Raw genomic sequence first — 25858 nt, forward strand, 5'->3', positions numbered from 1 at the left:
GATCACGTCTATCGGGAAAAAAACACAAAAAAAACCCTTTCTTTTCGGCGACAACATAGAAGACCACATAATATGCACTTATTTTCACTTTTATTTTGATTGTAGTTTTAAAGCAGCAGCTCAACAACGAACCCAACATACATGCTTTTAGATTGTGAGGAGAATACTAAGATAACAGAGTGTGGAAAATAAGGCTGAAAGATGTATTTCATTTGCGATAATATCGCGATATAAAACGCCATTTTCTAAGCGCAAAGGCTGCTATTTTTTTTAATTTATTTTTTATTCTTCCTCGTCCTGTCTTGTACTGTCCTGTTAGGTTCAGAGAGTGTTTAAGAAGTGGAGTCCACATGTTTACATGTTTCATGAAACATGAAGTAGTTAGATATGTTGAAGATGCAAAGCCACAGATTTGTTTGCTTTATTGTTGTAATCTGTGCATTAAAATCTATATTTTATATTTATTTAAAGTTGAAATACATCTGAAATGGTTTATTATGAAACAGATTGATTTATTGCTTGTGTTCATTGAAAAATACATGACAAGAGCCCCCTGAAAAAAATAATCGCATATTAAATCGCAATCGAATTATTGATGAAAAAAATTTACAATTAGAATATTTTCCAAAATCGTTCAGCCCTAGTGGAAACCACAAGAAATTGAAGTAAAGCTTAAACCCTCTTTGTGTGTAGACATAGTGACATCTTTTAATATAATTGTAGATACATAAATCACCATTACTATTTTGTTTGTCAAATTGGCTGAAAATCAACTGTGTATCCTATCTTCCTTTAAAACAATTTGAAGCAGGAAACATCCCCTTTCTGTTTATTGTTAGCTCTAACCACAGTGATATAATCACATAGTGTTACACTGTAGTGATGGTAACATTCTAATGCCCACCATGCTCTGAGTGAGACTCCTCGTGCATGGCACAAACAGCCTAAGCTATAATGTATGTATATTAGAGCACTGCAATAAGATGCAACCACAAGAAAGCCTAATGTGAATGAGTGTGAAAGAGCAATTTAAGGGTAGAGATGCCTGTGCCAGGGGCTGGGGAAGATTTGCATGCTAATCATTCTAATAATAATGTAATGCCCGGAGCACTTTGAGCAAATTGAGAACCGTCGGTCATAACGGAGAGCTTATCTGTTGGAGAACATGGCACTAACATAGGTGAACATACGGCCGAGTCCCATTTATTCATGCTGTCGGTAGTGGTGGCCTCACTTTTTAGAAAAACAATGACTTAGACATTGTTTTTCAATTTTCCTACATGTAACACGTTATAAAACATCCAAAAACTATCACATTCTGTAATGATATGTATCCTACCTGTTGTCGAGATGTAGTTTACACCTGCCAATTATTATTATCAAATATATTAACACAAAACACAAAAATTCACTTAGTCATGTCCTTTCAATACGTGTTTATGCTCGTTCTGATTGGACAATGAGCGATCCCTATTATCCAATGAGCTCGCTTTACATCGTTGCGTCATCGTGTTTACCCGGAAATGAGAGTCTGCAGCTGCCTGAGCCGCTGTCTTTAAACTGGGAGTATTTTGGACAGGTTAAATATACTTTTACTCCACACGTGACGATTAATTCGTAATGTACAGTTGGATTCTGCCCAAAGGCGTAACTGAAGATGATCTCAGTTCTGATGACGACGTGGTTGATGGGGGAAGTGGTGCAGAAAATGTGACATTTGATGCAGAAAACAGCGTCTCGCAAGCAGAGAAACAGTCCGCCGTCACTGTTGGTGATGCGGACACTGAGTCTCCGACATGTAGTCTGCCTGGTGTACCCCAGGAATCATGGCAGGTATGCAGTGGATGTCGCTTTGACCGTAGTGTTGTCCGTGTGTGTGAAAATGATTCTACACTTTCCAACACATCGCGTCTGCTTTGACTCTCATTGTACATGTGGTTTAACCGTGAAATAAAGCAGAAACTTGCATAGCAGCATAGAATGCTACGGGCAATTGTGTTATTACAGCCCGGGACACACTAGACACCCTGATGTCTTAATACTAAAAGGGAATGAAAACACACAAATTGGATAAGCTACCAAAAAATTATCAAAGCCAATACCTTTTTACACAGAATTTGCACAAAAACAGTTTTATCTGTTCTATCTAGTCTTCTCTAATAGACAGTCTTTTCAAATTCCTTGTAGATTTGACATAAACTAAAATTACTATGATGTAGGGCACAGATTTTAAAAAGAGAAATTCGAGGTTCGATTCGATTTTTTTTCCCCCCAAATTTAACTTAAAAATTGATTTCAGTCATCAGATATATTGTCAAAAGTGCAACTTTATTGCTGTGATTCTCCTCAAGAGTTAAAATGCATAGAACAATCCCAAAATAAAAAGTAAATGAGGCTCTGTCTTTCAACAATTTCAAGTTTTAACCCAGGTTTAAGCAAAAGTACAACAGCAACTTCACAGTAGCTAAATTTTCTGATTAAGAAATCAGATAAGTACATATTTTATACAAAGTGTCTATAGTTCCGGACCTCAGACAATCCTGACTGGAGTTCCGGCACTTCCTGCGCGCATGCGCAGGTTCGTCACTGCCGGACCTTTTCTACATAAGCGTAACGTGCCTGTGTTACCACCATGTTAGGATGGTCGAGTGCCTTAAGGTGCTTAATTCAAGCATTTTTCCTTCTGCTGATGTGGGGCTCTAATCCCACATCTGACACATTCTTTTTTTTATTTTAACATATTTAAAATGGCAAATTCTACCTTTAAAAATACATATACGAAAAAAAAAGAAAGATTTTAGGGTATTTCCTTGGTTCGGGTAAGTTCTTTATTTATTTTTTTCATTTTAATATATTTAACACGGCATATTCCACCTTTAAAAATACATATACGGAAAAAAAACGACGGAACACAAAAAAGTTAGAAAAAATTGGTGGGGAAAAAATTAAAATTAATTAATTAATTTTTTTAAACTCGAATTTGCAAAATAAAAATCGTTTTTATCTACAAATTTGATGAATCCATTTTTTTACCCAGCCCTACTGTTGTGATTGTTTTACTTTTTCTGTTAAAGCATGGGTACGTAGAGTACTAAGTGCACTTTCTCCCAACATGTATCCAACCAGTAAATTGATGTAATACTATTTTTAGTTCTAAATTTGTTTGTTTCATTTCCCATTAGTTTTTTGTGTGCTAATGCGCTAGCTTGTTTCGTGAGAAAATAAAACCGAAATTCTCCTTTTCCTTCAACTAAGGTAACCAGAAAGTCTTCGAACTGTAAAGAAACTCAAAGTTTTGCCATTACCTTTTAGAATATTATGTTTATTCTTATCCAATGTAGGCTTCTACTGCTAGCAAAGCATTCATAAGCTAACTCAGTAACAGCCCATTAGTGCATTTTTACCCACGATGATCCAAATTCGAGAAGTTTTTATAGCCTTTTTGTTTGCACATATAGAGAATTTGATTTGGTGTTTTTGGTGGCATAAATAAAACAATTTCAAAATATTGGGCAGTATAAATAATCATATTCAGGACGTTGATGTGAAGGAGTGAGTTCAGGGTTCACACCATGTACACTCAGTGACAGTCAAATGTTTATGCATCAAAACCCATTTATACTTATCATTACACACTAACTCCAAATGTACCACATGGAAGACAGATACTGTTCATTTTGCTTGAAGTTTGCTTCTACTTGCTTTAAATGGATGCTTATTTTTTAGTCATAAAATATCACTATTACTTTTCTTACACATGTAAACACTTAAAGGAACAGGTTATTCCTTGGTTTGGTTGTCCCTTGTTTAAATCAAGAAAGTGTCTATTTGTACGGCTGCCGTACGGACAACCCCCGGTGCTATTGGTATGGTTACCGAAGTACACGTACGTAGCGTTTTAGGGTTAGGGTTAGGTTTTAACCTAATATTGCAACAATTTTTAGGGTTTGGGTTAGGTTTAGGGTTTAGTCTTGGTCACGCGACCTAAATTGACCAATGACTGACCTACCACTATTGATACGGCAACCGTACGGATAGCCGCTGCCTTAAATCAATGAACACATTATCATAGAGCTATCTACTGGATAAACATCCTGTAGTTACAATTTACTGAAAGACTGTGTTATGAAACTCTTTGAATGGGATTTAATTTGCTTATAGTTCAACATGAATCAGAGTAAAACATACTCAAAAGCCAAACACATGATGTTAGTTTCCCATATACTGTATACAGTATATTGTGTAGGCTGTGCATCAGACTCAGTGGACTTTTAAGGTTCATTTGTCAAATCTATCCTATTGTGTTTATCTTTGCTGGTTGGCTAACTTACTTGTAATCATTTGTTTATTTTGAAGAGATTTCAGGATCTACGGAAAAAGAACGAGCAGATGAAGGTGATGAAAATTCCCAAAAGACGAAAAAGAAGACGAAAAAAAGGTAAAAACGTGTTGGATGTGTTTCCTGAAGTTGACAGAACTACAGTTTCTGTATGTAGTCAGAAAAAATAAAAGTTAAAGACTCCCTAATGCTTATCTATAGCACTAGATCTATGTTATATTACTGTTATAACCTTTAGCTTTTTCTGCTATTGTTCAGGAACAGAAAGTGAAGCACCTACAGAGACAAAGTGAGTATATACCGGTACTTTTCACTAATTTGCATGACTAAATTTAAGCAACGTGTGAGGTATTATGAATACGCTTTATTTTTAAAATCATTTTCTTACAACTCAGTGGTGTTTAGGTGTGAGTTTACAATGACCTATGTTGAGGAGGGTGTCAGATATTATCATACTTTGGATTATCCCTGGTTGTAGCAGCCTTATCCATATTTTATCCTTATTTTGAATTTCATGTTCATATAATCATTGTCTTTACTTTTTATACTGCATGCATCCTGCCTCTGGTCGTGCTTTTTACCTTTTCTTTTAATTTCTTACTCGGAGCCACTGGAACAAAAGCAATTCATTAAAGTAATTCTAATTCTTTTAAAAAAAAAAAAAAAAAAAAAAAAAAAAAAGTAATTCTAATTCTGATCTGATTTAAGACTGTTCATAAACTAGATTGGTATAGCAAGAAACACAATACGTATTGATTAGCTAACTTCTGTTTTAGCTCTCACATAAGCTCCAGGAAGAAGATGGATACAGTGTACAGCAGCTTGAGTTTGTGACAAACATGTAAAACCAGTGATTATTGTCGATTATTTTCATACGAACCTATCAAATTGTTTAAATATGAATAGGAAAATACCAAAAGTGTGACACTGTGAATAAGCAGCGAGTGAAATATGAATCAAGAGAGCTGTGAAACTAATTCCAGTTGAACGTTAGTATTTGATTGCATTACAGGAATAGTATTTCATGTCAAGAATGGAAACTGAGAAAGAAGTGAATTTGGTTTCCCCAGCTGGAGGGCGGGTGTATATGTAATGAGCATTAACGCTTCTTCTGTCAGCAGAGAACGTCAGGAAGCGAGGCAGAAGCACTGGGATGAGCTGAGCCAGTATTTTGGTGTAAATGATCGATTTTATCCCCCTGCGTGCTCCAAACCCCCTCCCAAGGTAACAAAGACTGCACAGCCAACCTCTTCTTCTCAGGTGTAAATCTGTCTGTGAAGTTGTTTGCAACACCATCACCGCTTTTTGCTTTTCTGCCTTTTTTATCCTGCTTTATTTTAATGTAACAGTTGGATTCGATTAATTTAAAGCAGATATCATGCGGTAAAACTAGCAATTTTAACATAATGTACCTTATTTTGCACATCTGCATATAATTGATATAGAAAGTATGTAAGGAACCAACAATATTCAGGCAATAAGTTACAGATTTTTCTTTACATTTCCTTAATTTTCTGCCAATTTAAATCAATTTTATCTCGGTATATTATTTGGAATAATTTGAAGGAAATTGCAAGACTCTAGAAATTTTTTTTTAAAGTTCTTTCAACAATTTAAGATGAAAAATAACTGCCATCATGTTATATAAGCATTATATTGTGGAATTTCATTGAATCTGTGTCATTGGATGGGCTGAGATATCTACAAATTAATTATTTAGTAATTTACACAATCATTCATATTTGCTCTGTCATTTTTTACTTTCACCTGTGGGCCGAATCGGATGCTCTAAGTGGCCGGATTTGGCCCCCGGGCCTTGAGTTTAATACAGAGAATGGAAATTACACTGAAAGCAAAAATAGGGAATTATTATTAACATTTAGTTATTAAATCAGAGCAAACTTCATTTTTAATGTTGTCGTGATTGAAAGCATATCTTATGGTTCATATTTAAATATGAATATTTTAAACCAGGGCAGAAGAGCAAGTTCAGTGATTGTAGCTACATCATTAAAACAAATACATCCCTTCTCTAACTCTTAGAAAAAGTGTTTTTCTAATAATTAAAACAAAACTTTCTAATATTAAAACGTGTCGCATCAAGAGCAATTAATGTATTTTTCTACAAAGTTTTGCAAACTGCCAGTTAAGCACAATTATTTGCAACCCCCGATGAACCTTTCCACAGACTCTGAGAATTAAAAGGCATTTCTGATTTCAATTTGAAATTCCTTTAATGATTATTTTGAAGTATTTTGTGCTTAATTTATCTCAGAGAAGCATTAAATTGAGTTTTTGCGTGATTTGAGCTTTTTTTTTTTTTTTTTTTTTTTTATGAACAAGGCAAACGATGAAACCATTAACGAGCTGAATTAAAAAAAAGAACTAGTCACATCAACCTAATGAGAGGCTTTATCCTTCAAATGCAGATCATTGTAATTATTATGTATATTTTTTTCATTTCTAAAGCTTTTCACATCGCCGTTCAATGTAAACCTTTAAGTGTTATTATTCATTGGTTATTAACTATGTCTCTGTGACCTTAAACATGTTTCTCTGTGTGAAAAGAGGTTGTCTGTCACTCTGTGTTTCATTGTGAGATTCAGTGGATGATCATTAAGATCATACAGTAAGTTAATGTCAGCATCAGTGTTTTCAGACAAGAACTGACTATAAAACATGGTAATCAAGTCAGTCTGGTGTGACTTCATTTCTACTCATTTCACAAGTGTATTGTTCATATGTATTTAGAATTAGTCAGTAAAAGATGAGAGAGAGGTCTTGTTAATAATTACAAGCTATTTCCAGTTCAATTTGATGAAATTTGGGGGGAATTGAAGAAATATGGGGCTTGGTCTCCCCAGATAGGCTCATCACTGGAGAAGGGGCTTCAATCACCATCAGTGAGCATGGGCAGACAGCCCCACCCCACCCCACCACCACCCACCCACCACCCAACCCCCTGCTTAGGCCTGGAAATGGAAATGTGTAATTAAGGAGTCACATTTATGTTTGGTAATCTCCTGTAGCATTTCTAAGATTTCCCCACTAATATCCAATCAAAAAAAGGTTTTCATTTGTGAAGCGAAATCTACATATTTGTGGTAATGGCAATCATATTAAAAATAAGGCCCTGGGGACTTTTGAAGTTACTCTTTGATTTTTTTTTCTCTCTCTCTCTCTCTCTCCCCCATATTAAAAAAAAAAAGTGATATTTTTATCCTTTTCTTCTGCAGTCCGGTTTAGAGAAGAGCATAGAGAGGGCCATAGCTGAAGGGGACATTGCAAAGGCGGAGGAGATGAGCGACAGCCTCGCCACTCGAGAGGTACGTGGTGCTGATAAGAGATCTTTGGGGTGCTCCCACTGTGACAAATCAGGCTAATGGATCCGTGGCCGTTTCTGCAGCAAAGACGTAGAGGAACAAAAACACAGTCGCAGACAGCCACTATTCAGTCCTGCAGCCCTTTTCCATTGAGTTAATGGAAAGCCCTCCCCTTAGTTTTTGAAGTGCTGCAGTGTCTAAAAGACTTTTGGCTCTGCTTTTTAATGAAGGGTACATTGCTTTCAAGCCAACTGTTAAATCATTCTCCAGGTAAGAGTTTCATACCTTTGAAGTGTACATGTCCCTAAACGCAGTGTCTGAAGTTTTGTAACCAACCGTCTTGGCAGGCATCAGGGATCAAGTGGTTTGAAAGTAATTTAGCATAAAATGTCGCCCACACACACACGTGCGCTCACTCACACACACACACACACGCACACGTACAGGTAATTGCGGTTAAAAAAGACTTTATTTATTATTCATTTTATTTCTGGGAGTCGCCACTCTTTGAGGATCAAAGTTAAACTTCTTTGTTTTGTGATGCATATTTGCTCACAGCATCAGCATCATTTTCATGTTATAATTGCTGCACAGCAGAGCCAACACCACAGGCTCAGGTGTTTATGTCCATCTGGTTTTCAGTTGAGTGGGAGGGGTCACTCTTTCAAGAAAAAATAGGTTTGAAATAGTATTAAAATTAATTTTCAACACAAAAACTCACATTGTGTCATAATTATTTTAGTGATCAATTCTGGCTAGTTTAGTTGTTTCCCTTCACAATAAATATTTAACAAAAGACAGAATATTGTCAGGGGGCGACATATCTACATGTATTTTGCCATTTTAAGTACTTGCTTCCAAATATCAAGTTTGGGGCCTACAGTAATCTAATGTACACGCTTTTAATCGTGGCAGAAATCCAAAGTACCTGAAAGAACATGCAAATGTTATCCAGAAAGACCAGAGCTATTATTCACACCTTTATATTTGTGATATGGAAACTTTCACGTCAAGACGACCAATTATGTTTTATTTCAACAAATTGAACATTTTGCTGTAACTCAGTCACGTTTCTGGTTTTGATGACAACTAACTTGTCGTTTGTATGCTGTAATAGTTGTGTCGAATTTATAATAGCTGGTTTAAAATTTTAAACCGAATTTCTAAGTAAGGTCAAGTACTTTTTTTTCCCTTCCTGCATAATTTATTTGACTTGATCAAACTTGTCGGAAACACAAAGGAGCATTAATACTATCAACACCTGTTATTACGTCATTAACAGTTAAAAGCTAGAGCCACAGCTTGAGCCACATGGACTGGAAACAGGTGAGCTGTGCTAAACTTGACATCAAGAAACGGATTCGCTACACGTTATTACTGAGTTGCTTTAGTTGGTAACATTTAAAGTAGAGATAGGGTCAGAGCTGCATCGGGCTCTATGCGAATTATGCAATTACAGAGTTCCACAATTGACCGATGTTTATCACAATTAGGATTATTAATAATTGTCGGTTATGAGGATGAAATAAATCACAAGTATAAACTGGGGATAGTATTTTTGCATTGTGTTTTTGCTTTCAAAAAAATATTGAAACACTTAAATCTGATTTATTTAATGGCGTAAAGAGGATTGTTGTTGTTTTCCTTGTGACTCTATGTTATCACTTCTCTTGCTTGAGTACTTTAACTTAAGATGTTCAATTTTAAAGCATGGTTGTAATGACTGTAGCCCTTTTAGCTGGTGAAGTGTAACAGATTATAGCAAATTATGGACCATTTTTTGGATTAGGAATCTCTCCATATAGTTTGGCAAATTGCGGGCCGACAAAGGGCTCACATAAAGCAAGAAACGGCTAGAAAGGGCTATTAATACATCATCATCATAATTATTTATTTCTTTTATTATAATGTGCTTTTACATTATAAATTTGGGTTGCAATCTTGTATTTCTTCTGGCAATTATATATATTATCAAATGAATAGTTGTTCTCCAGGTTTTTTGGGCTGCGTTAAAACAGTAATCTGTGTTTAAAACCTTCAAAATGCTAATAAATGAAACACTGCTCTTGTATTGAATGGAGGTTGGTGTTCAGCATCAGAGTCTGTTTTACCTGCTAACACAATGGTCAGATATGGGGGAGTTAAAAATAAGCTTTCGGGAGTGGCACACGTGCTTCCCTTTCAGAAAGCCTCTTAGAGCGCCATGGATTGGTTTTAGCCTGAGCTGAAGTTCTCGCCTCCCTGGCACCTGCCGTGTCTCCTGCCAAAACAGTGATGGGACGTGACAGCTGTTTGGCAGCTAAAGCTCATTGTTCAGCAGTGATAACTTCATTTGTAGAGAGTATAGAATCAACCATTTCAAAATCCTGAATAGTCAAGTTATGCAAAGTTGTTTGTTTTTACACATTGGGTGCAGAAGAAAGAAGAAGCGCATACGTGGAAGATTCCACTTCCTTCTGTAAAAGTGGAAGGAAGCGGAATCTAAAAAGTCCAAAAGTTTGCAGAATTGGTAATCAGGGAGGATTATGGTCTATTAAAACAGTTTGCCTGTAATGCCGATAGCATTTAGACCAAAATGTTTGTTTACAGTATACTGATGGTGTTGTTTGACAGGAATGCTGTGACAAACATTTAAAGGATCAATAATCTCCGCTGTGGCCAGACTCAATTTCAGGCATATAATTGAGTGGCTCATTTGGTACGGAATGGCTTAGATGTTTAATTTGTTTACGGTCATAACGCCACGACATGATTGTGTGAGGCTTTTGCTCGGAGAACAGGTTTTTCTCGCGAAAAATGCAAAAGCATTTTGACAGCTGTAAAGAACTAAATAGGCATGTTTGTCCCTCCAGGCATTGTTTTTTTTTTTTTTTAAATCAAACCCTGGTACACGGTGGAGGACAATTTCAGCGTTTTTCTTTCCCACTTATCTCCTCGACGCAAAGGGAAGTGGAAGGAAGATAGAGAGCGTCTTGTCACAATTCTCCCTTTATGAGACTTAAATGTTTGTCGAAGCTGTTTTGGGCTTCCATCAAATCAATTAATGGTTTCCATTTGTTCTACTTTCACTGGTAAATAAATCTCTGAGGGGTCTATACAACCGTAGCTCTTTGATCTGTCAGTGGTCTGATAGGTGCTGCTTGAATACTGCAGGAGAGTTGTGTTTTCCTATTCTAATTACAGCTTTTAAATCCCCTCGCCTCAAAGTCTTTGTTTCAGATGTGTATTAATGATAATAAGAAAGACGTGTTTGTGGATATTTTTTCTTATTCATTTCATAATAATCACTATTACCACCCAAATATGTTACCTTCTCATTTGTTAAGACAAAACCTCAAATGTATTCCTTTATAATTTGCAGGTACAGTTTACAGCATATTTGTCTGATTGTATTTCTTTAGTAAGAGGAGCAACATCTTCCTTCACTTGTTATTATTGACTAGAGCAGTGGTTCCCAAACTTTTTCTGCTGTATCCCCTTTGCAGAATAATAAACTCTCAGGCCGCTCCCCCCATTGTGACAAAAGGGCAAAAAAGTATGACCTTATTAAAAAAAAAATTAAATTTTGACTATTCTTCATTGTGGAAGTCCTAAAGGGCCATGCTTTCATACTTTTTTTTCCCTCCATTTTCCTGTGATCACAACTTCATTTTCTTGAGATCTCGAGATAATGATACTTTGTTTTCCCGTGATAACGGGATTATTATCTCGAGATAACGAAAAACAATGGTGTAGTATGATAAATCATTGCAGGAAACATGCAGTGTAACAATGTCAGAGGAACAGGAGCATATAGATCACCACATCAGGACTTCAGTAGTGTTAGAAAGACCTAAATAATGTCTCGTTCTAACCGTTATGAGATAGCCAATGAGCTACAAGCTGCAACGAGCTGATCTTCAATACAATTATTGATCGTTTGAGCAGAAAATATCCCATTGTTTCCTATGAGCAGCTAACGCTGAGACTTTGCTAAGGGATCATCAACAAAGTGCAACCACCGACACAATAAATATTGAATATTCAATATGTCTGTGATCATGCATAGCAACTTGTCGGTATCGTTATCTCGAGATCTTGAGAAAATTAAGTCGTTATCATGTGTGGGCGCCGCAAATGGCTGCTCCGGTGTGTTGATGTGTCTTCTTTCACTGCAACTACCAAGTCAAATTCCTTGTATTGTCCTAAACTGTACCTGGTCAATAAAGCTCTTCTGATTCTGAAAACGGAGGAATTTTTTTTTATGACAGCATGGCTCTTTAGGGCTTCCATACTTCAAAGAAAGAGATTCAAAGCGTTTATTTTCATGTGTAAACAAACATGTTTAGATTGAGTTTGTTACTTACCGGTTGTTAGACTTACTTATTATTTGTATCTATAAAAACATTTATTAGCGTAGTATTCCCTGACAGCATTTTATGAGTTAATATAAATTCAATAAATAAATATTTCTGCCTATTTGTTTTGGACTTCCTAGACTTTAAAGTTTAAGAAAACCAGCAGAGAAATAGTAGATGTCTTTTAGTTATAGTGTTTCAATGAACTTCTTGTTTTTTACTCAGTCAAGTCAGCAGTGTAAATATGTGTGTTTTTTGACAAAAGCCTGTCGTATCATGTTAGAGCTTCAGTTCTTCTTTGCACTCATTATTGCAATGTATGAGGATTGGCAATGCCACTTTAAAACAGAGGCTTTTATCTTGTAGAATAATGGTTGTCATGTTTATTTTCATGATTTCAGGAGGTAACAAATTAAAACCTAATGATTAACTGCATTTGCGATATTAACACAATATCATAAAACGTAATTTTCTAATCGCAAAGGCTACATTTTTTTTTTTTCTTGTCCTGTCTTGTACTGTCCTGTTAAGTTCAGAGAGTGTTTAAGAAGTGCAGTCCACATGTTTACATGTTTCATGAAACGTGAAGTTAATTAGATGTGTTGAAGAGGTAAAGCTACAGGTTTGTTTGCTTTATTGTTGCAATCTGTTTTAAAATTTACATTTTATGTTTATTTAAAGTTTAAATAAATCGGAAATTGTTTATTATGAAACAGTTTGATTTATTGCTTGTGTTCATTGAAAAATACATGACAAAAGGCCCTTGAAAAAAGAATCACATATTAAATGGCAATATTGAGGAAAAAAAAAATCGCAATTAGATTATTTTCCAAAATCGTTCAGCTCTGTAACAAATACAAGAACTAACTCAGTTGGATTGCTGCTGGCCTCATCTGAACCAGGAGTAAAAAAAACAGAACAGAACATGTCCAAATACTCAAGTTAACCAACAGATTTGAACAGGATGACATGCATTTAAGTATATTCTAAACATATGTAATCACCTCGGGTCATGCTTGTTTATAGTTACTATTGTAAATGGATTGGCAGCAGTAAATTTTCAAGTTGATATTAAAAATTAAATGAACTGCCATTAACGGTCACATCTCTCCGAAATGTTCTATAACTTAATATCAAAACGTAAGGATTGAACGACGGTTTAATTCTGCTCTCTGTCTGAAAATTCTGCATTCCTATTACAGTACATTACACTAAACAACTGCATGTGTTGCTCGCTGTACAATACTTCCAGTTAGAGCAAGGCAGATATGACATATTGGTGCTGATACTGATACCAATATTGGGGGCTTGAAAAAGTCAATATGCAGTGTATGGCTGATAACCGATATATCAGGATATATACTGGACATTAACACATATTTTTATAATGCCAAAATATGATTCAAGACAACGAAGCAAAACGCAACAAAATTCAAAAAAGGAACTTTAATGTTTAACAGTGTCAACATAAGGACTGTAAAACCCACTGATAAATAAGAAAAGGCAAACTTGCTCAAACTGTATTTCCAGAATATAATATTCAAAAATAAAGTTACTAGTGAATCTAAAACAGTAAAAATGGATCAATAAAAAAATGTAACTGTAAAAAATAAGCTAGTGACTTCTCCCAGTGTTCAAAAGTAACATTTTATAATCCAGAAAACACAGCACAGAGCCATAGCAGTTACATAATAGACCGATGTTGAATAGTCGGCGATAGCTTTAATCGACCGCACCGGTTCATCATTCTGGCTCTACTTTTTACCCAACAATGTGACTGAGCTGCCATGTAAAGCATTAATGATAATTCATAAATAAAGTTCTTCTTATCTGACATTATTGTAAGAACTTAGTGTCCCAGGTTCAAACTTGTCATAGTTTGATGATGATGTTCCTACTGAAACTATACCCAGCTCCATCTATATGAACACGGCCTCTCTGCACTCTCATTGGACCCTCGGTGAAGTACTTTTTTTCCTCCTTCTTTGCACAAGATTAACCCGATTAGCGTTAAACAGCCTCTCCTAATAGTTTGGTCACATAATTAGCCGAATGAGTATTTATTAACTGCTGCCATTTATGGTTTCTGTGGCTTTTGAACATGTGGAGGGTTACATTATCCCTCATTATGTTGCTGCTCGTATTTCAATAGCTCCAGCAGCTGAAAGGAAAAGCCCCACTGTCCTTGAAATCTAGCCTTTGGAAAGCTTTGCTTAAATGCTGCGAAACAAAGGTGGAACAGCGTTTTGTCAGAGGAGACATGGTGGCTTAGTAGAAACAAAGAGCTGAACTAAGAATGTTTCATGATATTTATATTATTTAACACCTTTTTCCCCAGCACCACCCCCCCCCCACCCCCGGCTCGCCATGCTCCTGTGTTTGTAATCAAAAAAATTAATGAGCGGCTCCCATTGTGCAGAGCGAGCTTTATCAGATCCTTACGTTCCCGCCCCTCATCAGAAGAATGCTCCGACTGTGTCCCCCTGAACACCCCCCCGCCAGCACCCCCCCAGGCCACCACGCAGAGAGTTTAGGGGAAACTCTCTTCTCTTTGTTAATTTTTCCTTCAGCGTAAGCGATTTATCACTGAATGAACTTTTATTGTATCTCTGGATGACTCACATTAAATTTTCGCCCATTAATTTAGAAATGGATTTTTGAAATGGGTACTAAGCTTTTATCAAATGCCTGGGAATCTCATTTGGCTTATTGTATTTCATTAATTACTTGATAGACAAAGCATACTTTTCAATGTAGATTTACATGCTGTTCAATTAATTAGCATGTTTTCTCTTTTAATTAAAGCCATTTTTTAAAAAAAATTAAAGCCCACAGCAAAACACATATATAATTTGTTTGTAATTAGGGACTAATTGGTGGTAGTGGAAGCTTAGCACCTTCGGTTTCTTTTTTCATGATTGCCATTTTATTGCCAGTCACTCATTAATTAAACTGTTTTTGTCTAATTAGCTTATAAAACTGTTGATGGCATATTATTCTAAGTGCGAGTTCAAAGCTGGCTAATAAGCCTACCCTGTTCAGAAGAGGAGAGATAATGAAATGTGTGTAAAGCAGGCAAACTTTGTGAGAATCTCCCCCACCCACCCACCCCCCGTCTACTCCCCAAAGATGACATGTCGGCTGTTTCTCGAATCAGATTAGGAGAGAAGAAAAGAGGACGTTGCTGTTGTACGCCGCCTTCCCTGGTGTGACTTTCTTTCTACTTGCCGTGTAATTCTGTTTGTGGGGGACGAGATTACAGAAAGCCCTTTTGAGGCTGCCCCAAAGAAACCGATCGAGTTGAGTGGGAATACAGCAGCATTAAAGTGCATGTTTTCATTCAGCATTAGCATTAAATAAATGTTAATTACTGAAGGATGGTTACATGCAGTATTTCACTATGATGCATTTCTTAACGCAGAGCCTGATTTATTAAGATGACGCCTAAAGAGCTCTGAATTTGTTGCGCCCTCTACTGGATTGCACAAGCTGTGTGTTCAGCATGATTTAGACACAATGGATAACCGGTGAAAAAGTGGAAGATTGCCCCGTTGGTTGGTTTATTCTGACTTTAATTCCAAATGAAATAATTCTTCTGTTTTGTAAACACTTAATTCAGCTTTAAATTCATTCCGGTCGTTCTGCGCATGCGTGACTTGCCGCGATGGTGACGACATAGTCCAGGATGGTCGCTCCGGACTCCAGACGAGACTATTTATTTAATGAGAGCTTTAAAAGACATGGATTTACAGTAATGATAAGAGTGGATGGACGGAGGCATAAACATGCAGACTTATTACACATACGGACCTCAGCAAACGGAACGGCCTCATTGGTGCATGAAGCACCAGAGCTTCACTAATGATGGGCGGATCATTATGAAGTGAATTTTTCTCAACGTCCTGTATAGTGGAGGTAGAACAGCTGCTGCATTAACCGCTGGCTTTGATTGACCAAAGTACGGACTTCTATCTCTCTTCTCTGCTGCTCATCTCCTTCTCCTGCTCAGCGGACTAAAGTGAAACCATGTTATTGTCGAGCTGCTGCTTCAAAACTACAATCAAAATAAAAGTGAAAACAGTTGTCGTGTAATATCTAATGTTGTAGCCGAAAAGAAAAGGTTCGTTGTGTGTTTTTTTCCCAATAGAAGTGAATACGTCACGTTTTCCCCTTGTCCAATCAGAACTCTTCCCAACCCCCAGACCTAAATGGCAGAATTTAATAAAGCCAAATAAACCTGTTTTCCATGTAAACCTCAATCCGGAATTACTATTTCCATGTATTATTTAATTCAGAATGACTAATTCTGAATTTAAAAAAACCCATCATGTAACCGTGGCCATTGTGTAGAATCTGTGCTCCAAGATTCAGAAAATGTGCTGCCCCCAAAAAATGTCAAAATTATAAAACTGTGCTGAACACGTCTGCACACACTTTTCCCTTTATAAATCACTGTCCAGCTAGAAGGATGTGATTTAGATTGATTGAATGCACATATTATGCAATGATATGAACATATTTTAATACATGACCTAATGGCTCACTGTTCACATCTGTAAGAAAATACAAAGAAACAGCTGATGAAGTCATGAAAAGATGGACATAAAATATAAAAAGAAGAAAAAAGGAAAAAAATATAATCTTTAAATTTTTTTTTTTTTTTTAATTAATTCAATAAAAATGTTGACTCAAGCAGAAAAATGACTGCTCGTAGTATTTTGTGTGTTTGACAGATGTAATCCTGATTGTGTGAGATTAGCGTCTATTAGTCTTAGTAAACTGTTAGTAAATCAGGCCCAAAGAGATTTAGTGGATTAGATCTTAGATGCTATACCTCAGTTATAAGTTAATGGGTCGGTTCTGGGTAGAGTTTGCATGTTCTCCACAACTGTGTTTGAATGTATTGGTGTATGATTTCATACTAGACAAAAAAACAAAGGACATTTCCTTTTGGTTTATGCTTTCATCATCATCATCATCATCCAATAACGACTCATGTTCTCTAGTCATACTGAATTCTTTAAACACTCATATTCAGGATTTTCCTTGCCAATAAATGTTGATGTTAAAAGTTAAGTGGGCATTATGATGCTAAATGAATATGTATGTAATCATTCTTAGCTCATCCTATACTTTTTAATTATATGCATATAGTTTATCTATACAGTTTTTAAGGGATGGGAACATGTTTAGTCTCTGCAGCCTCCTGTCAACTTCAGGTGTCATTTTTGATTTTTGAAAAAACCTATGTTATACATAATTTAGCAATCTCCAATGTTGTTTTAGAACTTTGTATAAAGATTTAATTCTTCATTCTTTTAAACACCGGCACTGTGTTCCCTTTTTGGTTTAGTTTTTCTAATAAAAGTGGTGAATATACTGTCATACTAACCCAATTTATAAGTATCTCTTGTGTTTACTTCATCACGTTCCTCAGAAGGCTTTTCCTACTGAACTGAACTGAATGAAACTCTTTACAATGCCATTTGGGTGGTATTGATTTGACCCCCTGGTCTGATGACCCTTCCTCTGTCTCTGCCACACGGAGGTTTTGCAGCAATAGACGAGTCTTTCTTCCCCCTTTCCCTCCAGATAAATTATGCTGAAATAACACACAGGCTCCCTGATCTGATATTCATTCCATTCTTATATAGCCTGCTTTTAAAAGTTGACTAAGGCCACATTATTTAGGCATTAAGGTAGTGCGATAAGGGAATTAGGCTGGTCATTAATCGTTTACACGTCAAATGCAGCAGAGCAGCTCGGGGAGGTGATTTAGTGAGGCAAAGCCATATAGCTCTTGTTAATCCACCTCTCACACGTTTTAATTGGAAGAGGCTTTCCTGGATAGGAAATTTATGAATGGGTTTAAGGCCATTTCTTCCTTAAAGTCATCATTTATTTCATATTGTTAATAGGAGCTTTAGCACTTTATCCACACGGAGATGTATTTTCCTCACCTTTCATCATTATTCAGCCATTGTCTTTTTTGCACTTGCCGTTAATTTCCTTAATGTGTCTTTTGCTTTCCCTGTGCTGCTCATTTAGCAGACGGGTTGAGAAATGATTATGAATGAATGATTTAGACACAAACGCAAAAGCAAAGTGTGAAAATGCTACTAGGAGTGAACATGGTGTACACTGCAGCAAAGCAGAAATCTGAAATAACAAAAAAAAAAAAAAAACAAGGTCCCATGTTTGGGTCTCTAGTCCAATCTCCATGACGACCCAAACATGAATGAACAGAAAACACTGTTGACTTAACCCTGCGAGTGGCCTTAAGCTGCGGCTGCTGCGGTGCCAGCATTGTTCACCATGATTTTTTTTTTCTTTGGCCTTCAAATCTTCCAAAGGTCACAGAATTAATCCTTTGAATAAACCTTGTTTTTTTGCATGCCCGTGCACACGCCCACATGAGATAGAGACAAAGAGGCATGGCACAGGTTGATTGTGCATTAATAAATGAAAGAAGAATTGCCAACGTAAACAAAGAACGCAGAAGCTTTGCTGTTTCCTGCTTTTGTGCTTCCATTCTTATTTTCTCCACCGGCTTCTAATGTGAATGGTTTTGGTGCAAAGATGCACACAAGGGAAGGTGGGGGGGTGAGGCGAGGGGAGAGAAAATCCTGAAAAGTGGATCAAAAAAAGTAAATGAAAAATAATGTCACATTACTGAATATATGAGAGGCTAATTTGTGCCGACTTTTTGCTAATTTCGTTCTCGCCATAGAAAGAGGAGCCGTCACCTGCTCGGCGCCACAGCGCTGACAGTGCCAGTGATCCATGAAATAAGCTGCCGCTGGCTTTGTTCAGATAAGAATGAACAAATCTGCACAATGTACTGCTCTCGGAATCTCATTTTCATACTTGCATGCAGGCTAAAAGAAATAAGCTGTTTGCAGGCTTGATTAATCAGACATTTAAGGGTTTTTTGTCTCTTTGATCTGCTCCGTCTCCTAGGTAACTTGGTTGACATTAATGTTGAGCTTCAGTAAAGACAATCAGGGAGTGGAGACTAAACTGATAAAGAAAAAAATGTAAAATTAAAGACCTTTAATGTTTTAAATCAAGTAAAAGTCACTGCTGGGAATGTAAAAGAGGGTCACAGAGGTATGTTTTAATTTGGGAATGTTGGGAATGGCGTGTTTTCAAGACCTTTTTTGCATTTCAAATGCAACCCCACTGGAGAGCAGGTTAATGTAGGTAATCCTCGTGTAGACTAAAAAAAAAAAAAGCGAGCGCTCTGCCTGCAGAGCTCCAAATGAAACCATTTAGCATCCTGCAGCTTCGTTTGATTTGCCCCCAGAGTGAGCCAATGTGGGCTTTTTTTTCTACTTCAGTTCAGGAGCTATTCTGGGATTTGTCAACAGTGTTTGATAATCTCATCGTTCATCTGCTCCACTCAGAATCATTTAGCACCTGCACCACTCCATAGTGAAGCTAGGGGACACCGTGAAGTGGGTTTATCTGTTCGGAAATCACCTAGAAATGTTTGAGCATTCACCACCATTGCTGCTCCTCTCTATGAGGATAAAAAACCTCTATTTTATTCGTTTAAAACCTAGAACATGGCAAAGAACTGGAGAACTGTCATAGCTGTATGCTCCGGGTTATGCAGACACTCTCACAAATTTTCCAGCGACTGTATAGATGAATGCCTTGAGGGCCCAACCTGGGCCCAGCACTTACAGCCAGCCGAAGCCCTTATCTTAAATCCAAGCAAAGTACCATTAATCTTTTTGAAAGACCTTTATGGCTTTTAATGTATCCCAAATTAGAACATTTTACACCCTTGGTTCCTGAAATATGGTGATAAAAAGCCTTTAGAGTTTAATTTTTCCTGCCTGCTCGCTCTGACCTGTTTAATCCCAGCATGCATTAGGAGATATTTTAGTTTCAGTCTTTCTAATAAAGTTTATCCCACTTAATTATAATTGAAACATTTTTTTTTTCTGCAGGTCTTTATATTTTTTTTTCCCCCTTTTTGCTGTGTGTGGCAGTGGTGGCACATTTCTTCATCACCTTAAGACGTTCCCCTCCTCTGATTGTGCTGCGAACATCACAGAGAATTACCCAAAGGTGGTGAAATAGTTCCAAGTTGTTTATCAAAGTTTGCCTTTGCTTGGATAATAAACCTATCTCTGGAGTGAGAGAGGAAGGCAGGATTTTCCCCCTTTGTTTCCAGTGCTTCTGTGTGACTGGGGTTATTGGGATTATTCTGCTTCACAATACACACATGTCCTCACTGGGATTTGAATGTTTGCCTCTTGCAGTCACGGTCATTCCCTTCTCTCCTGATTTCAGGGGCTGCTGCAAATGAGCAAAGGGAAGAGTCGTTTTTAATGGTGCCAATGAGTAGAAGACAGAAAGAGCTCTGTTTTCCTTCATTTCTCTGTTAATAATAGATAATGTAATAGAACAATGTGTGCTCGGTTGGTATTATAAAAAATACATTGTTTATAACCAGGTGAAAGAAGACTGTAAGCATAAAGAGGGGCTTCTTTTTCCACACTAAATACACCTCCATTGATGAGCTGGGAACAAATTAAAATTTATCACGGATAAATCACATTTACCTATGTCACGGCAAATTTGCGGTTGACCTCATTTGGAGACATGGTTTATTGCTCTGGTTGAATGATGGAGTCCAGGCGAGCCAATGATGATTTTATAAAAAAGGTTTATTATAAAACTAAATAAAAAGGAGTACAAAGATGGACAAAATTAGTGACCGCCCCGGGCGGACGTCCGATGACAGAGTGGCACAGTTCTAACTCATCACGTATATTCCCCCTCAGTCCCCCTCCCTCCTCCCCCCAGGAGATAAAGAGGACAGGGTGGAGGTGAAAGTAGAGGGTGAAAAGAGACAGTTTCTTCTTTAGGTCAAAACAACCAGTTCTCTGGTATCTCCTGATTGTCGTGAGTGTTGGAGGTGTGTGCGTGTATGGTGTTTGTGTGTATGAATGGATGTGTATGTGTGACTATGTGTGTAGGCATGTGAGTGTGTCATGCCTCTGTGTCTGAGGGATAAGATGTGTTTTGGGAAGCTGACCTCGAGAAGAGAGCAGAAAACATGAGACAGCAGAAATGAAAAGTCTCAACTTAAAGCCTTAAAAAGAATAAGGTCGATGAGTAAATATGTTAATAAACATAACTAACAATTTTGCCCTGACACCTATTTTGAGTTTTTGAATTTTTTTTTTATTTTATTATAAAAGTTTTCCAACGTTTTTGAACAATCCAATCCACTTTATTTATATAGCACATTTAATAGGAGTGTGACGATATCTCTAGATACGGCGATATATCACTATTTCTTTTTTCCCGCACGATCGATTATCGATATGCTCACGCTAAATATCGATTTATTTTTTTTTATTATTTTTTTTTTTTTAATTTCAAAACCTTTTCTGCTTTTTCACTAAAATGTGCAGGGAGGTCTTCATAAAAAAATAAAAATTGTATTTTTTCACTTAATCTTTTTTTTTTTTTCTTGTTATGTCATAGATTATCGTAGATTGATTTCTGACCAATATGTCGATAATCGCAGTATTGTCATATTGTGAGATAATTGTTTGTGAGCTATGTATCGTATCGTATCGTATCGTGAGGTACCCAGAGGTTCCCTCCTCTAATATTTAAACAACACAACGTTTCCAAAGTGCTGCACATGAGATCATAAAAATAATAAAACCAAAACAATACAGTTGAGCTCCACCACTAAATGAGTATAAAACAGTAAATATGAATGAAAACACATTAAAAACAATAAATAGGAATAAAACCGATTTAAAAAAAAAAAACAAAAAAAAAACAAGATAAATAAAAAGACACAGGGGACCACACAACTTTCACGGTGCTAAAAGTCAGAGAATAAAAGTGGGTCTGAAGACGATATTTAAAACACTCCACAGTGGGGGCAGAGCAACAGTGTTTATTTTCCTTTCGAGGGAGATTAGATAAATCAAAGTAAATCAATGTTCCGTCTGGCAAAATTGTAGAATTAATTAGAGTCGGCCATATTTAACTCAAATTAATGGACATTGGTCAACAGCCCGACTAGTTTATCTGTCAGGCTTTATAATATGTAACGAATGTATTAACTACTTTGCTGTGTGTAAATGCTGTGCTTTCTGCGTTATGACACATTTAAATCAGCAGTAATGATTACAAAATGACAACACAAGTACATTTTCCCACTGCGGGATCAATAAATCTACTGAATAAAGTCACTATTTCATTGTTTACAGTTACATTTTGACTCTTTTGATTTATCAATGCTCACTGTTTGAGATTTAAGCAACTTTATTATTTATTAATTTTTTACAATGTAGGCAATTCCAGAAAAGATGCACAATAAGTTGGCCTTTTCTTAGTCAGTGGCTCTGACAGTGTAATGAATTAAAGTTCCTGATTTACTTCTTTTTCTAGAATCATGTTTTGGGAATTATATTAATTTGTGTTCATGTACAGTATGTATCAATGTTCTTATTTTATACTGCATATTGGCCGATCCATCGGTTGTAGTTTCGGCCCTAAAAATGGAAAAATCCTATATTGTTTGGTAGAGCTGAACAATTAATTGCATTTGCGATGTTATCGCGATATCATCAAATTTTCTAATCGCAAAGGCTACGATTTTTTTTTTCTTGTCCTGTTAACATCAGAGAGTGTTTAAGAAGTGCAGTCCACATGTTAAGTTATTTAGTTAGATATGTTAAAGAGCTTTATTGTTGTAATCTGTGCTTTAAAATGTATATTTGATAATTATTTAAAGTTTAAATAAATCTGAAATGGTTTGTTGTGAAAAAGAGTCATTTATTGCTTGTGTTCATGACAAGAGGCCCTTGAAAAAATAATGGCATATTAAATTGCAATCGCAATATTGAGGTAAAAATCTCAATTAGATTATTTTTTTTCTTTTTTTAAAAGCAAGAATTTGGTGGAAGAAAAATGCTTTAGAAAACATTTAGTCCATTGTTATATTATGGTTATTATTGGGCTATAACGTGATCTTTATCTTTAAAACAGGAAGTAAAAGACAACAAAAGGATTGATGAAATTTGAATATTTTAAACCTGTTTAAATCATTATTTGTACAAATTCCAAACATTTATTTAGTCAGTAGACAATTAAAGAGTGACGAATGATGGAAAGCCTTCATGTTTCTATTAATCTAGTGATATTTACCAGTCGATGTTAAATATTTAGTGTGTTTCTGATTATATTGATTTAATCCTTATTTTTAATAAGCCTTTTTTTGTTGTTTTAAACTATAAAAGTGTTTTTTTTTTTTTTTTTACTGAATCCCAAGTACCAGTAGGAAATGTGAGTGTTTGGAGAAAGCGCTAGGAATTTACCTTTAATCTATTAGCTAAGAGAAAGGAAAGATAACCAGTGTTGAAGTGGCCGTCCATTCACATCAATCTCATAATATTATGCACAGAAAGTTACTGTTTATTATGGGATTGCTGTATAAACTACAGTTTGAAGATGAAAACCAACAAACTTACAATATATAAATAAATATAAAGTTTTTACCAATTGTTCTTTCTATGAGATGCATGATTTTAAATGTGATGTTTCAGTATCTGTGTGCGTTGGTATGTGGCAGCAACGTGCTAAGATTCTACCCTCACACATCAGTCAATATGCTTGTTTGCATCTTTCCGCTGGTTAGATTTCTAATCTCTAATGGGTCTCTCCTCTCTCGGCGTCTCAATAGATGGCTGTAAAAATTGGCCGAGCTGCTGATTGCCGTGACTTTGTGCAACACAAACAGGAAGAGGAAGCTTTGAGGGCAGCGCAGAAGAGGAAGAAGCAAATAGCCTGGGGGTAGGACACGTGTCTGCATGTGCTCATGTTAATGCCTGCCGTCCTATTTTCCAAGAGTGTCGCAGAAACCGGAATTAGCCCGACTTGTGTGGTTATTTAAGCAGTGATTGAAGTTGAAATGTATTCCTAAAGTGTGTGCACTGATGTAGTTATTTCCCCTTCTGTGTTGTAGGTTTGAGGCAAAGAAACGATGGGAAACCAAGAGCAACATGGGCTTCATGTGACAGACACACAACGGGGGAAAGAAATGTCATTTTTTCCCAATAATTTGATAAAGTTGTGTTTTTTAGGTATTTATTATTGGCTTTACTCCACAGTTAACAAATATACTAAAACCAATCCAGTTTGTATAAGAGAGGGAAAAATGATGAAGTCTTCAAATTAATTCCTAAGGCACCCATTGGTGTCTGTATTGTGTTATTTTTCATTACATTTCAGCGATTTGAGCGTTCTGGCCCTTTTTTTTCTCTCTCCCCCTCCTTCAAATTAAATCTGGTGTACATTACTGGATGATGCATTTATTTATTGCTGTAAAGTGGGTTAATCACAGAGGCGCTGCTTTCTTCTTCTGAGGAGGAGAAAAGAAAGATTAGGGCTCTAATGCAATGTACAGGATAATATGCGATAGGATTTGGGAGTAGAAAATGAAATTTTTGGCCGCTGTAAACTGTTGTGAGCAGTTGTAAACTGGAACTTTGCTGTTGGCCCTCGCCCATGACGGGAGTCTCACCATTGTCTCCCGCCTCTGAACAAGAGGCTCGCGTCGTTTCTATAAGCCTATACACCCACCGCTCGCATTGTGCGACACGCTTTCTTCATCGTCTGCGAAACACGTCTGAAAATCATCTCTTCCACATGTCTCACTTTGATCTTTTTTTTTTTTTTTTTTGTTTCCAGCCTCTGCAGCTACTCAACATTATTCAGATCGCGGGGAGTGTTAATTGCAAACAGCGCACACAAAAAAACGACAAGATTGATAATTACATTTACTCATAATGCTGGGTTTTCTTTCCCGAGCTATTGAAAATGATTGTTTTGCTTCAAGGTAATGGGTATCAAAATTAATTTGGCTAAGCTGTTTGCATGGCACATATCATGGACCGGTGAGGTGGAGTCTTCTCCAAGCTTTGCTGCTTTGCCTCAGAATTAAAAACCATCAGCAAGAAAAGTTTAAAAGCAATTATAATCCGAAACACCTCAGTTTGAGAAAATGAGATATGCTGAATTTATTTTTCTAAAGCTGGTTTTTTTTTTTTTTTTTTTTCATATTTTAATTCGTGACTGAGCCTGAGCTCAGTTTTGTGAGAAATTGTGCTAATTAAACTATTAATGACATTTGTAATGAGGCGGATGGTAAAACTGCGTTAAGCACTTCAAAGTCCAGTGGAGGATTTTTCCTTTAATTTGTTGACTGCTGTGAAAAATACACGTAGAAAGAAGATGGAGCGACGAAACGTTAGATGGTTCATCGACGTGACAAGATCAGGGTCAAAGTTTTTAAGAACAAGTGTTTTATTAATGGCAGCACATTTAAGGAGGCGGATATTAATGGATGTGCCGTTGTGTATGGATTACACGCTTCATTTCAAAGGTGGAGCTAAAGACTAAACCCGTAATACAGTTAACATATACCAATCATTATATAAACTGTTTTTTATGTTCTCTTAAACCATTCCTGACTATTCTTTAAAAGATGCCATCAACACGTGATTAATATAAAGGAGTATAGATAAGATTAGAGATATACAGTATTATTATTATTATAGATTAGCAGTGTTAACTTAAAACTAAACTTCATTTTGTCCACTACATTTTTTGACTAACTTATTTAAAAGTGGTATCAAAATATATTCATATTTTCCTCGACTAATAAAAATTAAACAATAATTTTGAAATCCAATCAAAACTCTTTGATCACATCAAATCTGTCTGTGTGTGTTTACAAACATTATTAATACCATCCCATATCCAGATGATCTATGCTAATTGAATCTTTAATAAAATGCATAAACACTTATCCTGCA

The 25858-nt window shown here is 36.3% G+C and overlaps 1 protein-coding gene across 2 annotated transcripts; it reads left to right on the forward strand.

Annotated features, from left to right (window-relative positions):
- The first annotated feature begins 1523 nt into the window (after positions 1 to 1523).
- On the forward strand, positions 1524 to 25858 carry fam204a (family with sequence similarity 204 member A). 2 transcript variants are annotated; one of them, XM_028469535.1, is made up of 7 exons: positions 1524 to 1833; positions 4357 to 4438; positions 4598 to 4628; positions 5458 to 5563; positions 7576 to 7665; positions 23725 to 23834; positions 24007 to 25858. In XM_028469535.1, exons 1-7 carry the CDS (start codon positions 1621 to 1623, stop codon positions 24056 to 24058), a joined length of 684 nt encoding a protein of 227 aa, XP_028325336.1. In that variant the 5' UTR covers positions 1524 to 1620; the 3' UTR covers positions 24059 to 25858. The 2 variants fall into 2 exon arrangements, with proteins under 2 accessions (XP_028325336.1, XP_028325337.1); XM_028469536.1 differs by having other exon boundaries at positions 5461 to 5563.

The sequence above is a fragment of the Gouania willdenowi genome, chromosome 15 (genome assembly GCF_900634775.1).
Source record: "Gouania willdenowi chromosome 15, fGouWil2.1, whole genome shotgun sequence".
In the NCBI taxonomy this organism is placed as follows: domain Eukaryota; kingdom Metazoa; phylum Chordata; class Actinopteri; order Blenniiformes; family Gobiesocidae; genus Gouania; species Gouania willdenowi.